Consider the following 17,623-nt stretch of genomic DNA (forward strand, 5'->3'; position numbering starts at 1 on the left):
TTTAGATTTTCTAGTTAAAAAAGGCCGTTAAAATTAACAGGGTGTCTCCAGACTTTTTACTAACCCTGTATGATTTAACTGTTATAAGACGTTTCTTTTATTTACTTTCCTGAACATTGACTTTATAGGCTAGACATAACTCTCTAATGTCATTCTAACATGTGTCAAACTTATTAACATTTTTAAATTTTTAGGAACTTGGAAGCATTTATCCTCCAATACTTTTGTTTACACTAAAAGCTATATAACATTGAGGATTCGCAACCTTTCCCAATATCCTTCACCTTTCCTTTCATCTTTATTCTACATCAGCTGTGATGTTGTATTGGTAGTCAAAATGTTTATACTTCGTCTGCTAGCCTTTTGTCTTGTTGTTTCACTTTCAATGTTGTTTGTGTTTTGATTTTGTACTGGGGCACTTTGGAGGCTGTTTGTTGTGTTATGAAGTTGGAATATTGTGTACTTTATTGAAAGTGATTAATTAATTTAGGTGAAAATTGTCTTATGAGCTTAGTTAACAGAGGATTATAAATTTACCTGTATTAAGTATGCATGTGCTAATCACGTAGGTCTGATAAGCTTATAGGATACAGTTGAATCAAGTGGTTAACCTCTTAACCTTGAGATAGGCTATGCAATTTAGTTTGATATAAATGTTTGACAGAATGTTAACAGTTCTCATTACGTGATGAGACTTCAGGTGTCCACGATCCTTATGGTTTTATTTTGCAAATCCAAACTTTTTAGGTATTTACTTTTATCCCCTTTAGTTTATCTAAATATAAAATCATGTTGAAACTCAGCAGTAATCTGAAAATATTTGTTATTAGACATTTTCATTCTATCAAAAAGCACAAAGTTCCTGTAACTAGACAGCTACACAATTTCGCACATCAAAAGTTATTAGGAAAATATCTTTTTTTGACTAACACCGTCAGCAGTGGTCTCTTGATGGCAGCTGGAGATGGTGTCCAACAACAAATTGAATTCTACAAGAAAGTGCACAAGAAGGAGACCTATGATTGGATAAGGACAAGTAAGTAGTTATTTTACTTGTTTTGGTACCTAGTTTATTACTTATTACTGTAACCAAATTTTAGTTCTATTCTACCAGTTATTTTAAGACTAGCCAACTTGTTAATTTTCTTTGTTGTAATAATACACATAATTGTTACAGTGAACATGACGATTGTTGGAGTTGCTCTGGGTCCTGTGCAACACTTTTTCTACAAGTACATCGACTTCATTTTACCTAAACGCACTTTGAAATCAGTTATGAAGAAAATACTACTGGACCAAACTGTAGCTTCCCCCTCTGCGATCTGCATTTTCTTCTATGGACTTGGACTACTTGAAGACGGTGACTTTAAAGAGGCACACAAGGAAATGAAACAGAAGTTCCTCACAATTTACATGGTTGGTGATTGATACTCATGAATTAACTTTTAAAATTCATTTCCATTTTAGCTCCTGAGCTGTTATATTCAATATGATAAATAGGTTGCATAACTTTTAAATCCGACAAACAGCTCAATGTTATTGAAGGTCGTTTACATGTTTGGGCTTGTATCGGCCATTGTCAAAACGTCGCAGTTGGATGGTGAAATCCTTGTCATTGTTTTCTACTAAAAGTACATACACAAACACACATAGGCTACACAGACGGGACGAAGACATTACAAAACGAATAACACTTTTAATAGGCCTATTATGTCAAATACACTGGCAGAATTCGCACCGTTGTCAAGGTCAGGATGCAGGCAGACTGAACTCATTATTAAAAGTGTTATTCGTTTCATAATGTCTTCGTCCTGTCCGTGTTTGTGTGTTTGTGTATGTACTTTTAGTAGAAAACAATGACAAGGATTTCACCATCCAACTGCGACGTTTTGACAATGGCTGATACAAGCCAAAACATGAAAACGACCTTCAATAAAATTGAGATGTTTGTCGGATTTATAAGTTATGTAACCTATTTATCATTAATTAACTTTTATCTTTTAACTAGGCCTATTAATTTGTGTACATCAAACAAATGGCATTTTTGTTTAATCGAAAGGGGCACTTAAAATATAATCAGATGAAACCTCAGTTAAACTAAGCTAGGCCTACATGTTTATGTTTTGATTGTGCTCCAACACGTAAGTTAGGCCTAAACACTTTGCAATGTAGCCTAGTTGCCAAATCAGAAACAAATTCACGTCATGACATAGTGTCGTTTACTCTTATGTTCATTATTGTACGGTTTCAAAGAAGGCTAATTGAAGTTTGCTAAAAAATCAGCTTTTAATCAACAATAGCAATTGAAAACAGTTGATATTGTAGAAGAATTTCTCTAGGCATGTTTTGAATGCTAACTTATTAATTCTCGGTACACCGGTTGAAACCATTTCTGACCTTTTTTAAAATTAGCTGGTCTAAATTAGAGTTTTATCCATAAAACCTTGGTGTACTTAGTTTTTTTCTATTTATTTTTGTTGAGAATGTTTTTATTTTGTTACAGATGGACTGGATCGTGTGGCCTCCTACCCAGTATCTCAACTTTGCCTACCTTCCTGCTAAGTACCGAGTCGTCTATGTCAATTTCATCACAATGCTCTACGATGTTTTTCTTTCTTACGTAAAATATGAGGTATGTACAAAATTAATTCCGTATATATAACTGATATTTAAAATTGTTTAGGGAAAATGCATGTCAATTTAGATTAGGCCAAATGTTCTTCGATATTGGGTCAGATCCAGTTTAGCCTGGTAGACATTTCGGCACCTACCCCTAATTTACAGTTTTTACCATGTTTGTTTACTCATAATTAGGCTACTAAGGTATAACCAATCAATGTATGTCTCCAGGCTATTTTTAAATATGTGTCCAGGCTAAATGAGAGGGGAATATTTAGCCAAAATAAGCCTTAAAAAACAACTTATTGAAGGCCCAAGCGAATATCACAATGTTAAAGTAGTTCTATTTATATTTTTAAATGTATATTGATCTTTGACGAGAAATAATTATGTATATTGAGCAATACACTGATCCTATAAACAGTATGTTAGGCTAGCTTGCTTGTTTACTAACACTAACTGTACAATGTAGAACAAGGACTTCCACTACTCACAGTTCCTACGTCTTCCGAACTTGCCCCGCTGGAGGATTAGATACGCCACTAGTCCGTTAGTTCTGACGGAAGTCGCCTGTCAGGGTGCAACTCTGGTGCATGACCAACCTGTGAGTTCTAATGTACTAATGCTTCTATCAGCTGGGAGTCATGTTGTAGCAGTTTTGTGATCTGTCCTCTCATATTCAGTTTCAGATATCTCCTGGATGGTTGTTGCGGGGTTTATGTTGTGTATTTACTGCTTTGTTTGTCTTCGATTAACTGTAGAATTTTGTCCGTCAGAAAATCATGTTCTCAAGTGATGTTCCTTCTTTGTGCATTATTTATACTAATTATTTAGTAAATGTTAACCATTTATTTTTATGGTTTGGTATAACACAGTGTTATACCAAACCATATCATCTAAGTATCATATCATCTAAACCACTTCAAATAGATCAGTTTTTTTTTTTAATTTCATACATTCATTTTCTAGACCGATAAAGTTATACAAATATGTTTTTTTATGGTTTTGTCTGTTACTTGTATTGTTTATTGGTTTACAGCGTGGACCTCACCAGCATTACGAAGATAACGGGGATTGAAGTTGAAATAGTTAAAGATCTGTTATTTGTTGATGTTTTGTCTTCACAAGTTGTGTTTCTGTTTATTTTATTACAATCTTTAAAATTATGTCTTTGCTTCTGTTTTGTATCTTAGATAGTTATTTTTTTCTTTTTATATAGTGTCTAGGACAAAATACACCTACTAAAGTGTTACTTTAAACAACTTGTATTCAAGTTACTGTGGATAATGTTGTTACGAGAAGCTTGTTATTTCAGTTGTGATTTGATACAGGAATTTAATTTTCGAAATACAGTAGACCCCTCTTAACCAATCCTAATAATGATACTGGGCCTAGGTTCGGATAACTCAAAAGGTCAGTTAAAACGCGCGATCCCTAAAAACTAAAAAAAAAAACGAAGTGCTATTCATTTTTAATTATATAATCATTATTCTGAAGTCATGTGTGAATTCCCATAACATGGTAAAGTCCAACATTTTTAGTGGAATAAATTAGTCGTAGGCAAGAGTCAATACAAATTATTATTTTAATACCTTTAGTAATATTAATTGATGCTTTCAAAATATATTGCAATTCAGTACAGAACTTATTTTTCAAATTAACAACATTTTTTGCAAACATTTTGCTACGAGACAGGATGTTTATTAATAGCCTTTCACTGGAGGCTTGAGTCACAAAAACAATCTTGACAAACTGGCAATATGCAATATTTTTGAGGATAAATACAAAATAACTTATTCTTAGTAACAGCCTGTAGAGTTTAGTCATTATCTATTAACCTGTAGGTTAATAGTCAATGTTTTAGCGTATTGTTCCCATCGGAGCGGAAATGCTGAGATTCCTAGAAAGCAGCGGTTAAACCCAACTGCTCTCAAAAAAAGGTCTGTTAAAACAAACTGTAATATTTTCCAAACGAGGGCAGATAATCCGTATCGGTTAATGCAAGGTTGGTTAAGAAGGGGCTCTACTGTAACTCTACTTTGCTAATTGATAAACTGCCACAGTACATCACTAATATGTTAAACATCATATGTTTCCCATTTTCATTCAACATCATTTGTTTATGTTAAACATCATAACATGTTTCCCATATTAGGCCTAGCTCAATTTTATTGTTTTTTTTTTTGCTCATTTTCTATTCTTTCATCAACCTTAATTTGAAAATTTAAGTTTTGGAAAGTAAAAATAACTAAAAGAATAGTATATTTCGTACCTAGGACCGAAAACGAGGTTTTGCCGGCTCGAGATAGTTTTTAAGTTTGAGACGAAGTCAAGAACTTAAATCGATCGAAAGCTGCCAAACCATTTTTGGTCCGTGTACGAACACTATTTTTTACCACACTACTACTATTCACAATAATAATAATGAAAACTGATAGTCAACGCAACTTTAAGGTTATGTGAAGAAGTAATTTCAGGAATCAGCAAAAATAATAATATAATAAAATAATAACAGTTGCTAGGCAACGGTGAAAATAAAACAATTCTATTTCAATGCTATGGATACTGTTTGAGTAATTAATATGGCAGCTGATTTTGCGGCCCTAGGGATGTAAAAACCTGCTCGGTCCCCAAATGACGACAGCTGGCATGGCCAGCAATACGTAACTTTCAGTCTCTAATTAACGTTTGTAAAACAGCTAATAACATCATAGTGTGGTGAAAATGAATGTTACACTGGTTTGCCACCCAAAAAAATCATCAAACTTGTTCATTAATTTCAACTAGGTATTTAAAAATTGCATTTTAATAAAAAAAGAAGATTTTACTCTTTGTAGAAGCGAGAATTATACATAGATTTTTTCTTAATTTTTGCTTTGGTTTCCTATTGTAACATTTCAATACAAAGACAGAACATTTGTAACCATAAATAGCGATCATTAGTTAAATTACAAATTGTTAAATATAATAATCCCTTGATTCTAGTTTGTATTCCATTATCTATAAACTTTTAAACCTGTAAGCTCCTTTATTAGTTCAAGATAGAATGTTGAACTCATCACATCACGAAGATAAATAACCAGATTATCATCTTGATTAGCAAAGTGAGGTATTACAACAAAAGATAAACAGTTGTGTTTGTGATCAGCTGATGTCACAGTGTAGAATGTATGTCAGTCGTTTGTTTGCTACTCAGCGACTCCGTGATAATCAGCTATTGAATGTTCTGATTAAGGAACTACTTGACTACCTAGTGGCAAGTCATCGTCACTTTTATTGTTTTAATTGTTTGATTCCCACTATCTTAAACTCTCTCTCTGTATATCTTGTTGAAATTTATAATCGTTAATCAAATACTTGGCTACTATCCATCCACTCAAGTCCAAATTAATTTTGAAATTGTTGTTGATGACTCTAGACACTAAAAAAAATAAACACTTTACCTACGATCGCTTTTAATGTAGCCGTTTCAGTTCAGTTCTTAGAATTTAAAAGTTTCTCATAACAGCATTGTTTGCATTGTGTTGTTGTGGTTGCATACCATGTTCATGACAGCTTAGTTGTACTCATAACACGGGTAACGGACCAAAGATGTTCAAAGGATTGAGAGAGAAGAAGTAAAATTGTAATGATTTGAACTTCAACTAACCAGCTGTTCAGGCCAATTAAATTGTTGAGTGGTGCAATTAGTGTTTGTTTGGTATAGCGTCTCGGTTTCCGCACCCGCGGACTGATGAGAACCTCTTTAGAGAAGGAGTGGGGGGCGTGACGTCACTCTGCTCTTTGGGGAACACCATTACCGTAACGAGACGAAGTAATTCCATCGGGGTTCGTGGCGTAGTTGATAGCGTCTCGGACTCGTGATCTGGAGGTCCCCAGTTCGAATCCCGACGGCGTTACTAACTTTTTGTCCAAGGTTTTGCTTAGATTGCGAATACTTCTTAACTGTACATCTTTTGTTAGAATTTGAGGCATTTATAATTTTATTTTTTATAATAACAAATGTTAAAATTAATTTTATAGGCTAATTAAAAACTAATCATAAGTAAACCTTTATTAGAATTTTATTTTATATCTTTTTTATATTATCAGCAAGTTTGGTTGGTTAGGTTAGGTTATGACAGCTTAATTCTATAATTAAATATTTTAAAATTAATTTTATAATCAAAAATTAATTATAAGTTAAACTTCATTCGATTTTTTTTATCTCTTTTTTATTTTATCAGCAAGGTTGGTTGGTTAGGTTAGGTTATGACAGTTTAATTTTATAATTAAATATTTTAAAATTAATTTTATAGTTAAAAAGTTAATTTTCTAACTCAAATATTATAAAATAAATTTAAAGATTTTCTTAAATCAACGTGAGGGGCTCTCCCACAATACCCCACTCTTTCACAGAAAAGGTTCTCATCAGTTTGCTGGTGGGGAAACTGAGATGCTAGTTTTGTTTGGTACAATGTTTGTTGCATCACTGTCAGTGGCAATGAGAGGTTATAAACGAAAACATAACCTCTCTTAGAAGTTATGATTAGTGATTTTTAGGAATACACTGGACGTCATAGGTAAGGTAGTGTACCAACTCTATGGTACACAACTCGCGTAAATAGTGTTATAACTACAATTGTAGAAGTTTTCTACTTGTGTCGTTAACACTACCTTTACTTAATCGTTGCCTAAACTACTATAACAATTAAATTGATTAAATTTTCTCTCAATAAACAACCTTATTAAAATAATAAATGTAAATATAAAATTTTAATACACTTGAATGTAAATATACAAAATACTTTATTTAGGCTACTACATACTTAAAAATAATTTATTATGTTCCAATTTAAACTGTTTACTCATGTTAAACAATTTTTGAGTTAGTTCTCATGCGCTTATAATTTTTTTTTTTACTGTTTATTTAAAAACATTTCATGTGTTAAACATGCTGTATTCGTATTAAATTGTTTTGACTTAGTTGGTATTCATACAGAAATTTTTAACTATTATGTCAGGTAGGCCAACTGTTTAATAAGTTGGAAAACTAGTATTATGACTACTGTAACTAACATAAAGAGACGGGAGCTCAAAATTATAATATACTAAGTTGAGTGTTAATTTCATAAAACATTACTTGAAAATGAAAGCTAAATTTATTTTTGTAATTAAAAATAAATAAACCTTTTTACTCTGCATACCTCAGTAAGGGTTTGAAATATAATGAGTATAGGGATAAGGCCTATCTTCTTTTTTTCAAGTAAAATTAATCAATTGAAAAAAAAAATCTACTTACATAGTTACTAGAAGGTATCTAATGTGTATTTTATGCGGAATATGTTTCAAGCTATGACAGCTCATAACATATCTGCATTCAACAATTTTAAATAAATCCCATTCATCGATGTTTGTTGAATATTTAAAGTTAACATTTTGGCTTTCGTAATTGCCAGTATTTCAAGCATTGCGGTACACACGTGTTTTATAAATATTCAACAAACAAAACAGGTACACCATGAAATAATTTATAAATACTTTTTAAAAATGCCACGTTTTTAAACGCACTAAAAAGTAGAAAATAATTTATAAATACGTTGAGAGAATAAATACTTGTAAGATTTAAAACGAAAAACGTGGGGCGCATGCTAATTTACAATTAACTTCACATATTGAAGTATTATAATCTATTGCGTGCGCCCTATATTTTTCGTTTTAAATCTTACACGTATTTATTCTCTCAACATAATTATAAATTATTTTCTACTTTTAAGTGCGTTTAAAAACGTGGCATTTTTAAAAAGTATTTTTATTAATAATTTATTTTCTACTTTTTACTCTTTATCCGTGCGGTACCGGGTTAGAATAGCACCGCAGCCTTCTCGGGCTTGTCGTAAGAGGCGACTAAAAAGGTGACCGACGAACTCACTGGGAGTCCCTGGGAGTGCCCCTGTTGTGTTGCAGGGGTTGATGTGTGCTCTGCACTGCCGATGGGTTTTATCAGTGGGTCGTGAGAAACCAGCCACTTCGGTCCTTGGTCAGGGAGTGCGGCATGGATGCAGAGGTCGGGCTCTGCATTGCGACGGGCGACCCCGGCATGTCAGGTATCCGGTGCTGGGCAAACGGAGGTCGGGCCCCGGGGAACCGGGGTAGGGGTTTTTGTCCCCGAGGGTATACCCGTTCCTGACTGATTCCGGGCCGCTCCTTGCCGCACGATGCGCTGGAGAAAACACGATGAGTTTTAATAAAAATCCTACAAACACATCATTGAATAGGAGCTCAAATGAGCAAAATGAAGCGTCTGAAGTGGAGCAGAACCCATTTGATCGAAGCTCCAAGCTTAAGAGGTCGCCACCACCGAAAAACGTAAGGACATCTCCGCCACCTGCACCTTTCAAGTGCTCTACGTTCCCCCCGTTAGGATCCCTTTCGGCAAGTGGAGCTGGAAACGGTCCAGAAAGTGTTGGCGATGTAGATGTCGAATTGGCATTGCCGGGAACTGTTGTAGGGATGCCGAAGGAAACCTTCATAGCGACGTCACGGTCGGAAAGCTCTGAGATTGTGCTTCTGCGTCAGGAATATCTTGACGCAGATAGTAACATTGAAACCCGGCTCCGTGACATGGAAAAGACGATTAAGGCTATGCTGGACACCTTCCGGACCCAGAGAGCCGTAAACCAAGTGGTAAAAAATGGAATGGCAAAACTAGAGGATGACCTTTGCTTCGTCTTTGCCTGCCGTCTGGTAAGCAAGACGACCATGGAAAAGATTGCCGAAAAGGTGGTGTCCCTGCCCGATGAAAGAGCGCTGCCTTCTAAGAAACGTCGGAGGCCTTCCACATTGGAGAGTCCTCCAAAAAGAGAAGAAGGCGTCCAGACCAAAAAGACCACGGTAAAGGCCAAGGCGACTCAGACGGACCTCTCGTCTGCTGTGCCCAGACCCTTTTCGGACGTAGCTGCATCTCGAGCGAGGCGCCAACTGGCACAACAACCCACGACCCCTCTTCAGGGAAGTTCCCGAAAGGGGTCAGTGGTGGAGACACCTGGGGCTGTTTGGGAAAAACGCCTTTCCAAAAAGGAGAAGAGGCACTTGAGGCGGGCGGAGGTCGCCTCCATGAAAAATGAGGCAGTGAAGGCACAGCCAACTGGCGTGGCCCAAACTGGGCCCGGTTCGGTGCCTGCACCTAAAAGGTTGCGGCCAAAAAAGCCCAGGATGGAGGCAATCATTGTCAAACCCTCAGGGGGGAGATCTTTTGCCGAGGTCTTGGGTGCAATCAAGGCCAATGCTAAGCCAGAGCAGACCGATACGGTTGTACGGTCGATTAGACAAACCCGGGGCGGGGACGTTCTCCTTGAACTGGGTAGGTCGAAAGACAAAGCAGCCTTTACTGCCGAACTGAAGGCAGCTGTCGAAGGCCAGGGCACCGTCCGTTCTCTTGAGCCAAAGAAATCAGTCGAGGTTCGAGACATTGATTGTGTGTCGACGGAGGCTGATGTTGTGGAAGCCCTGAAGAAATCTATCCCCGAGTTTGGTGGGCAAACGGCTTTTCTGAAGGTGTGGCTCACAAAACCGAATAGGAGCCAGCAGCGGATGGCGGTCGCCGAAATGGCAGACGCACATGCCAATAAGGTGCTGGCACTCCAACATCTGAGAGTCGGCTGGGTCAACTGCAGGCTCAGACGGAGAGTGGAAGTAAAGAGGTGTTTTAAATGCCTCTGTTTCGGCCATTCCTCCCAAAACTGCAAGGGACCCGACCGAAGCAAGAACTGCCTTCGGTGCGGGGAGGTCGGTCACATCCGTAAGGACTGCCAAGTCGAGTCCTGTTTTCTTTGCAAAGAAAATGGGCTTGCTGAAAAACACTTGAAGCATATAGCTGGGTCTGGACAGTGCAGTGCATTTAAATCTGCACTACAACAAGCGAAAGCCCTCCCACGAAGATAAGAATCCTTCAATGCAATCTTGAGCGATCCAGGACGGCTGACGCACTTCTATGTCAGCTTGCCCTAGAACACGATGTCGACGCGCTTTTAGTCAGCGAACAGTACCAGTACCGTGATAGGGACCCAGCTTTTTGGTTCCCTGATAGTCTTGGTACTGCTGCAATCTGGGCGCGTAATGCAGCTACAGTACAAGTACGGGGTCACGCGAAGGGCCGAGGTTTCGTTTGGGTTCGGTGCCGGGATGTCACTTACTTTAGTGTCTACCTCACTCCCAATGAGGCCATCCGTGACTTTCGTGAGAAGATAGACCGCCTGGAAGAGAGCGTGCGCAATACCACAGGACACGTCGTCGTGGGTGGGGATTTTAATGCTAGGGCTGTCGAGTGGGGAATGACCCTCACAAATTCCCGGGGCAAGTACATTCTGGACTTTGCTGCCAGAGCCGGACTCGTTGTCGTCAACGAGGGCAACACGCCAACTTTCCGGCCCTGGGATGCGGGGAACGATCCCAGACATTACCCTTGCATCTGAGTCTCTTTTGCCAAGGATCAGAGCCTGGAGAGTCCTGGAGGATTACACGGCCAGTGACCACCAGTACATAATTTTTGACGTCCTGGATGGTCATCAGAGACAAGTGGCAGCGTTTCGTCAAGTGCCCGTTCGATGGAACATTAAAAAACTGGACGTGGCAAAATTCAATGGAGCCATCCTACGAAGAACGCCGGTGGTTCATCCTGCAACTGGCGTGACTCACGCAGAGGCGTTAGTTGCATCCACGATGAAACTGATTGTCTCGGCCTGCGATGAGTCTATGCCTCGCAGGAGATACCGGTGCAATAAGCGTCCTGTGTACTGGTGGACTACCGAGATTGCGGAATTGCGTCGAGCGGCATTGAGGGCCAGAAGACTTGCTACCAGGGCTAGAGAACCCCTAGACAGACGGCGTAAGTCGGATGCTTATAGGGTGGCTAGGAGGTATCTTCGTCGAGCCATCAATCGGAGTAAACGCAGTTGCTGGGATAAATTAAGGGACGATGTTGATTCCAACCCGTGGGGCCTGGGTTACAAACTTGTAACCAAGAAACTTGGAACCCGCTCTCCACCTTCCGTCATGGACAGGGTCACTATGGAGAGGATAGTCGAGTCCCTTTTCCCGGCTCACGCGTTGCGCCCACTGCGGGATTATGGAAGGGTGGACGACGTCCCACTTTTCAGCCCTGAAGAGCTGGTGGCGGCCGTCATATCCCTGAAGAACAACAAGGCTCCTGGTCCCGATGGGGTGCCCGGTGAAGTTCTCAAGAAGGTTTTGACTACCAACCCCTTGATCCTTTTGAGCATGTATAACGCCTGCCTGGTTGAAGGGGTTTTCCCCTTGTGCTGGAAGACAGCTAGGCTTGTGCTTGTTGGGAAGGGCAAGGGAGACCCAGATCTGCCATCCTCTTACAGACCTCTGTGTATGTTGGATACGGCTGGCAAAGTCCTCGAGAAATTGATCCGTTCCCGGCTAAATTCAGCCGTTGTCGCTGCGGGGGACCTCTCCCCTCGTCAGTATGGATTCAGGATGGGGCGATCAACGATTGATGCGATTGAGGAGGTGAAGCAAGCCGTGATGAGAGCTGAGGATTTTACCCACTACTCTTGCAGGGTTGTGCTGCTCGTAACGCTCGATGTGCGAAATGCATTTAATTCGGCGAGGTGGTGCGATATGCTGGATGCTCTGGAGAACACCTTCCACGTGCCGGCATACCTCATGCGCATCATAGAGGATTATCTCCGGTTTCGCCTCCTAACGTATGACACTGCGGAGGGCCCGCGGACGATGAGTGTCACTTCTGGTGCTGCCCAAGGTTCCATACTCGGCCCAGACCTCTGGAACGTCGCTTATGATAGCCTTCTGAGGTCTGAAATGCCTGAGGAAACAGTCTTGGTTGGGTACGCAGACGACGTTGCAGCTTTGATAGCTGCACGTAGCGTTGAGCTGGCTCAGCTAAAGCTAAACCGAGTTATGCGTACCATAAACGCATGGATGGCAGACCACGGTCTCTCGCTTGCTCTGAGCAAAACCGAGATCGTGATTTTGACAAAAAAACGGATTGACACCATCGTGCCGTTGAGGGTGGGAGCCGTCGAGGTTCAAACTGTTCGTTCTGCCAAGTATCTTGAGGTCATGGTAGACAGCAAGCTTAGCTGGCGGGATCAGATCTTCCGTACAGCGGACAAGGCCGCTAGGGTGGTTTCTTCTCTTAGCCGGTTGATGGCCAATGTCGGAGAGCCTCGGTCCAGTCGTAGAAGGCTGTTAATGTCTTCGGTCCAGTCCGTACTCTTGTACGGTGCGGAGGTGTGGGCAGACACACTAAATAAGGAGGCATACAGGATGCGGCTCGCCCGAGTGCAGCGTCAGGCAGCACTGAGGGTAGCATCTGCCTACCGAACAGTGTCCGAGCCCGCCGTCCTGGTGATTGCTGGAGTCATCCCCGTCAAACTTTTGGCGGCGGAGAGAAAGGCAATTTACCGGCGCCGTGGGGAGGACGAGGCACGAACAGAGGAACGCACCCGCACCTACCAGTTGTGGCAGGAGGGCTGGGAACAGGAGACACGGGGACTCTGGACCAGGCGACTGATACAGCAAGTCCAACCTTGGGTTGATCGGCGGTACGGAGAGGTGGACTTCTACCTCACCCAATTTCTGACGGGACACGGCTTTTTCTGGTCGTACCTGTTCAGGATGGGCAAAGCCGTGTCACCCGACTGCATATACTGCCCAGGCATTCTCGATGACGTGGAACATACATTTTTCCACTGCCAGCGCTGGGAAAGGCCCCGCCTGGAGGCTCAACAATTAATAGGACTGCTGTCGGTGGACACGGTCATACCGATTATGACGGAGGGTGAGGACAATTGGACCTGTGTGTCACATTATATCCAGGGTATTCTCCGCGCCAAGAAGATCGACCTTGACCGGGATGCGGTTGTAGGTCATTAAGAATCGAAATGCCAGAAACGGTGCGAGCCCTGAGGGCTTAGGTCACATGTTGGCCTGACTTGAAGTAATGTGACAAACAATTCCAGGTCTGTGTCCAACAGAGTAGAGGGGGTTTTTTAGTGAGTAGTCTGACAATTTTCAGGAGTCTCACACTACAGGCTGGCTACCTGTGTGCGTAAAAGCATTTTCCCTCCTCTCCCTAAAAAAAAAAAAAAAACTTTTTAGTCTTTAATATGTAAATATGTTAAGTCTATTTTATATGGCCTGTTAATACATAACCAAACCCTTATTATCTGTAATCAGATGTTTTATCTTTACTTTGAAATGCTTGTTTTATACTTTTAGAATATCTCAGGTACTACTCAGGTACTACTCAGGTTCTAACATCTGTTCTTCGAACTGTCAAATTTAAGTATTTACAGCTGACTTAAATTAATTGATGTATTTACATTATTTCAAAATGTAAACAAGGAAACTTTGGAAGCCCATGGGGCGTAGCCTAAGGGAAATATGAAAATTATATGATATAATATTGAATTGTCATCCATTTGTGAGCTATCTTTCAAGTTTCAAGTCTCTAGCTCATCGAGAACTTCGTTTGAAATTGATATCAACATTTGTAAGAAAGCAATCTAATAAAAACAAGCCCATGGGGCGTAGCCCAAGGGAAATATGAAAATTAAATTATATAATATTGCATTGTCATTCACTTGTGACTTTGTGAGCTATGTTTCAAGTTTCAAGTCTCTATATCATCGGGAAGTTAGTACTGTATAAAATTGGTTGCAAAATTTGTACCAGACAAGAAAGCGAGCTAATAAAAACGTTTTAATAACCTACGTTTTACAACTTACTACATAAGTAGATTTTTATCTTAATTTATTAAAAAGGGGGTCACGGTTGTTCAATGTGAAAATGTATTAAATAAAAAAGTAAATACACTTTTGTGGATCAGAACTATCAGGCTTAAACACATTTTTTTATAAAATGAGAAACAATTGATTAGAATATGTTTCTGTTTCAGGAGCCGGTTGTATCGTGAGTCTCAGACATCTTTGCAACCACGTCTTTCATTATTTATCTATAAATCAACTTTAGCTTTATAGACAATTGACTATTTTAATTGTCATATTTTCGATTACTCGTATCAGCTTTTTAGATTAGATTTATTTTGTTTTGACTGTTATTTTAGATCTTTAAAATTAGTTAAATAGGAAAATAGTTGTTAAAACGCCTACTAAGTAGTGCCAAGCGAATGAATTCGATAACAGATGCCTTGCTACAATGGTGCTGTTGGTAGCACTTAAATCTGGATATTGTCTTTCTCTAGTGTTATTTATGTATGTTATTTATTATGTATCTTGAGTAACTATTTTACTCTACCTTCATATGGTCTGACAAAGGAATGTTTGTGCAATATAATTTAGATTTTCTTGTTTTATGTTTTAAGTGCTTTATAATTCCATTTCATACTGTTTCAACAAATACCCGTTAAACCAATATACAACACAGTTTCTCTCTAAAGCAGTCGCTCAAATGTAGTGTTGTATAAAAATATATTCTTAAGAGAGGCAAACAAATCACATTCATTCAACTATATAACAAAATGCTGTGTCCTAATAGAACAATTTGTAAACAAGCCAGCCCATAAAAAAAGATAAGTATTAAGAATTTGGTAAATTAATAAACTTCATCTAAAAACGTGTACAGTATAAACTTATTATTATATGTTTATGTATATTTGAAGTTCTGGATTTAACTTGTGGTTAATCTAATATAGGCTACTTTCTTTACTTTTGGTTGAACGGTATTGAGAATAAAATATGACTTGTTCGATCTGTTTCATAAATTACCGGTACATTGTATATTTTTTTTATATGCCAAGTTTTTTAAAGCTGGGCTTATGCTGGGACGCACGTGACACAATGCACACAATCCAAGTTTCACTTTTGTTTTGCAGCACACGTATTTTTGACCAGCGTATTTTGGGGCGCAGCACACACACTATGCAATCGCCAAGATTGACGATACAGTACTGTAGTAGCAACTCCTCTGAGTCCAATATGGGAATTTAATGTTCTCCCTATTTTAGTGACATCTTGTCAAACATATTTTTTAGTGAAATGCTAACAGCTAATTGTCATTAAATAATCTTATCAAATTTAATGAAAATATATCCATAAACTAACCAACTACAACAGTTTAGTATTTTTTTTATTTTTGTAAGAATGGATAGTTTTAAATTTTGAGTGATGTGAGTTTTAAATGTTAGTTTTTTTTTCGTAGTCTGTAGTTATTAAGCTTACTATACGGTAATGCGGCAATAGTGTGTGCCAGACACATAGACGTGTGCGACTGAGCTTACGCGACGCTGTAAGGAAACAGGATGGCACAGTTTTCTGCCATGTTTTGGGTTGTGTGTGTTGCGCTGCGTGTGTCTCAGCATAAGCCCGGCCTAACATCATGTTTAATATATTTACAAACTTAATAAATATTGTTATGTGGCTATGGCATTTTTCTGACTAGGTCATTAGATTTACATTATTTTATCATACATTACAATGACTGAACATAGTTATACATCAAACCACATACATTTTTTTAGCAATCTTCAAACATTTTATGAAGAAAAAATAGATCATGCCCAACTAATTACTTCTCACATTTCTTACATTCATTTTTACAAACAATTGATAGAGTTTTTACCATTGACTATTAGATACTGAAGTCTATGACTATTAGATATTGTTGTATTAATAGTCAAAGGTTATTACTTCATAATGTAGTTGTTTTTTCTAAACCACGTTAGCTAATCAATATATTGATTAAAGGTTATTACATCAAATATTGAGACCCCGGTAGGCTGTATACGCTCAACCTAAACTTATTTATTTTACTGAGGTGTTATAGTTACCAGATATCGATTTTGTGCATTCATAAATAAATTAGGACTTAAACATTTGTAATCAAAAAGCTTTACACAAAGTTTTTGTCTAATTTTAATTTTTTCACCTTTACATTATAACCTAAAAATATTTCTGATGTTTTTCTTTCAAATGTTATTAAATATCTTCTTTGTTTTTATTGGCGACAATATAGTATTAGTATTGTTGATTGTGCTTGAGTTTAGTCTTGTGTTAGCTATTATACATTATGTTTCCAGTTTAAGGAATATCTGCTTAGAGTCTTTCATTTTATTTAAAGAATCAAACTTAGGGTTAATAAACCAATATTTATTAAGTATTTACTAGTTGTTTTTCATTCTTTAGCTATATGTACCTTGAAATATAAAAGGTTTGCCTGATGCTGTTGTTTTTAGTTAACTTTGTTTTCATCAAGAATAAAAAATATACAATTACTCATGAGTTATATAGATTTTTATTCTGTTACAGAATGGTAATTTTTTTCAATAATAAGTGAGATTTAAAATTAAATATCTAAGTTTTTACAATAATTAAGTGTTGATGCTTACAATGAAACTTGTGCTAACCATAGGTGTGGTGCTGTTTTACACAAGTTAAAAATGTACCGATATGTCTTTTATTATGAAAATACCATAATCTGGAATACCGTTTTTTACTGTTTTGATTGTATAATATTTCATTAATAATGTGTATTTTATCTTGTTTTCACTGTTACATACTAGGGTCTATAAATTCTTTGAGTTTTGTATTCATGCGGAATTAACTTGCTCTGAAAACTCATGTTTGTACTTCAGTAAACATATGTTTTGTAACATAATTGAATAATGTTTCACTTAAATGGATTTTTGGTATTATTATTTTGTTATGTCTTAATTTATCCTGTGAAAATACATTTCAGTTTAATGTTCAATTCTTGTTAAAAAATAGTTTTTACCTAGATTCTAAATCAAATTTTAGAGTTAGTTACCAAATGACAGTATTTTCAAAAAGTGTATAATAATGGTTGTCAGTATTTGTTTTAGTTCCTGGAATAAAATTTCAGTTTTAAAAGTATAATGTTTGTTTGTTTTACCTACAGTTTATGTATGTATTTCAAAACCAAAAGTTATTGAACTATGAACTCTGTTGATAATGGTTGGTTAATACAGTGTTGGGGAATATTTTCTAACAAAAGT

At 37.9% G+C, this 17,623-nt stretch overlaps 1 protein-coding gene across 4 annotated transcripts; it reads left to right on the forward strand.

Moving 5' to 3' along the window:
* Window positions 1-392: 392 nt before the first annotated feature.
* On the forward strand, window positions 393-17,471 carry LOC129004736 (mpv17-like protein 2). 4 transcript variants are annotated; one of them, XR_008491753.1, is made up of 6 exons: window positions 393-1,036; window positions 1,178-1,416; window positions 2,504-2,632; window positions 3,092-3,223; window positions 14,549-16,290; window positions 16,356-17,471. XR_008491753.1 is itself a non-coding variant. In XM_054433331.1 (5 exons), exons 1-5 carry the CDS (start codon window positions 790-792, stop codon window positions 14,564-14,566), a joined length of 765 nt encoding a protein of 254 aa, XP_054289306.1. In that variant the 5' UTR covers window positions 393-789; the 3' UTR covers window positions 14,567-17,471. The 4 variants fall into 4 exon arrangements, 3 of the variants coding, with proteins under 3 accessions (XP_054289306.1, XP_054289308.1, XP_054289307.1); XM_054433331.1 differs by having other exon boundaries at window positions 14,549-17,471; XM_054433333.1 differs by lacking the exon at window positions 3,092-3,223 and having other exon boundaries at window positions 14,549-17,471.
* Window positions 17,472-17,623: the final 152 nt, after the last annotated feature.

Source organism: Macrosteles quadrilineatus, unplaced genomic scaffold (assembly GCF_028750875.1).
Source record: "Macrosteles quadrilineatus isolate MER2022 unplaced genomic scaffold, UCM_ALF_1.0 Scaffold_11__1_contigs__length_5352618, whole genome shotgun sequence".
In the NCBI taxonomy this organism is placed as follows: Eukaryota; Metazoa; Arthropoda; class Insecta; order Hemiptera; family Cicadellidae; genus Macrosteles; species Macrosteles quadrilineatus.

Coding starts and splice junctions, on each gene's coding strand:
- LOC129004736 (XM_054433331.1), top strand. CDS start 790: ATGTTGAAACTCAGCAGTAATCTGAAAATATTTGTTATTAGACATTTT. Junction 1,037..1,177: donor CTATGATTGGATAAGGACAA/GTAAGTAGTTAT, acceptor TAATTGTTACAG/TGAACATGACGATTGTTGGA. Junction 2,633..3,091: donor TTTCTTACGTAAAATATGAG/GTATGTACAAAA, acceptor TGTACAATGTAG/AACAAGGACTTCCACTACTC.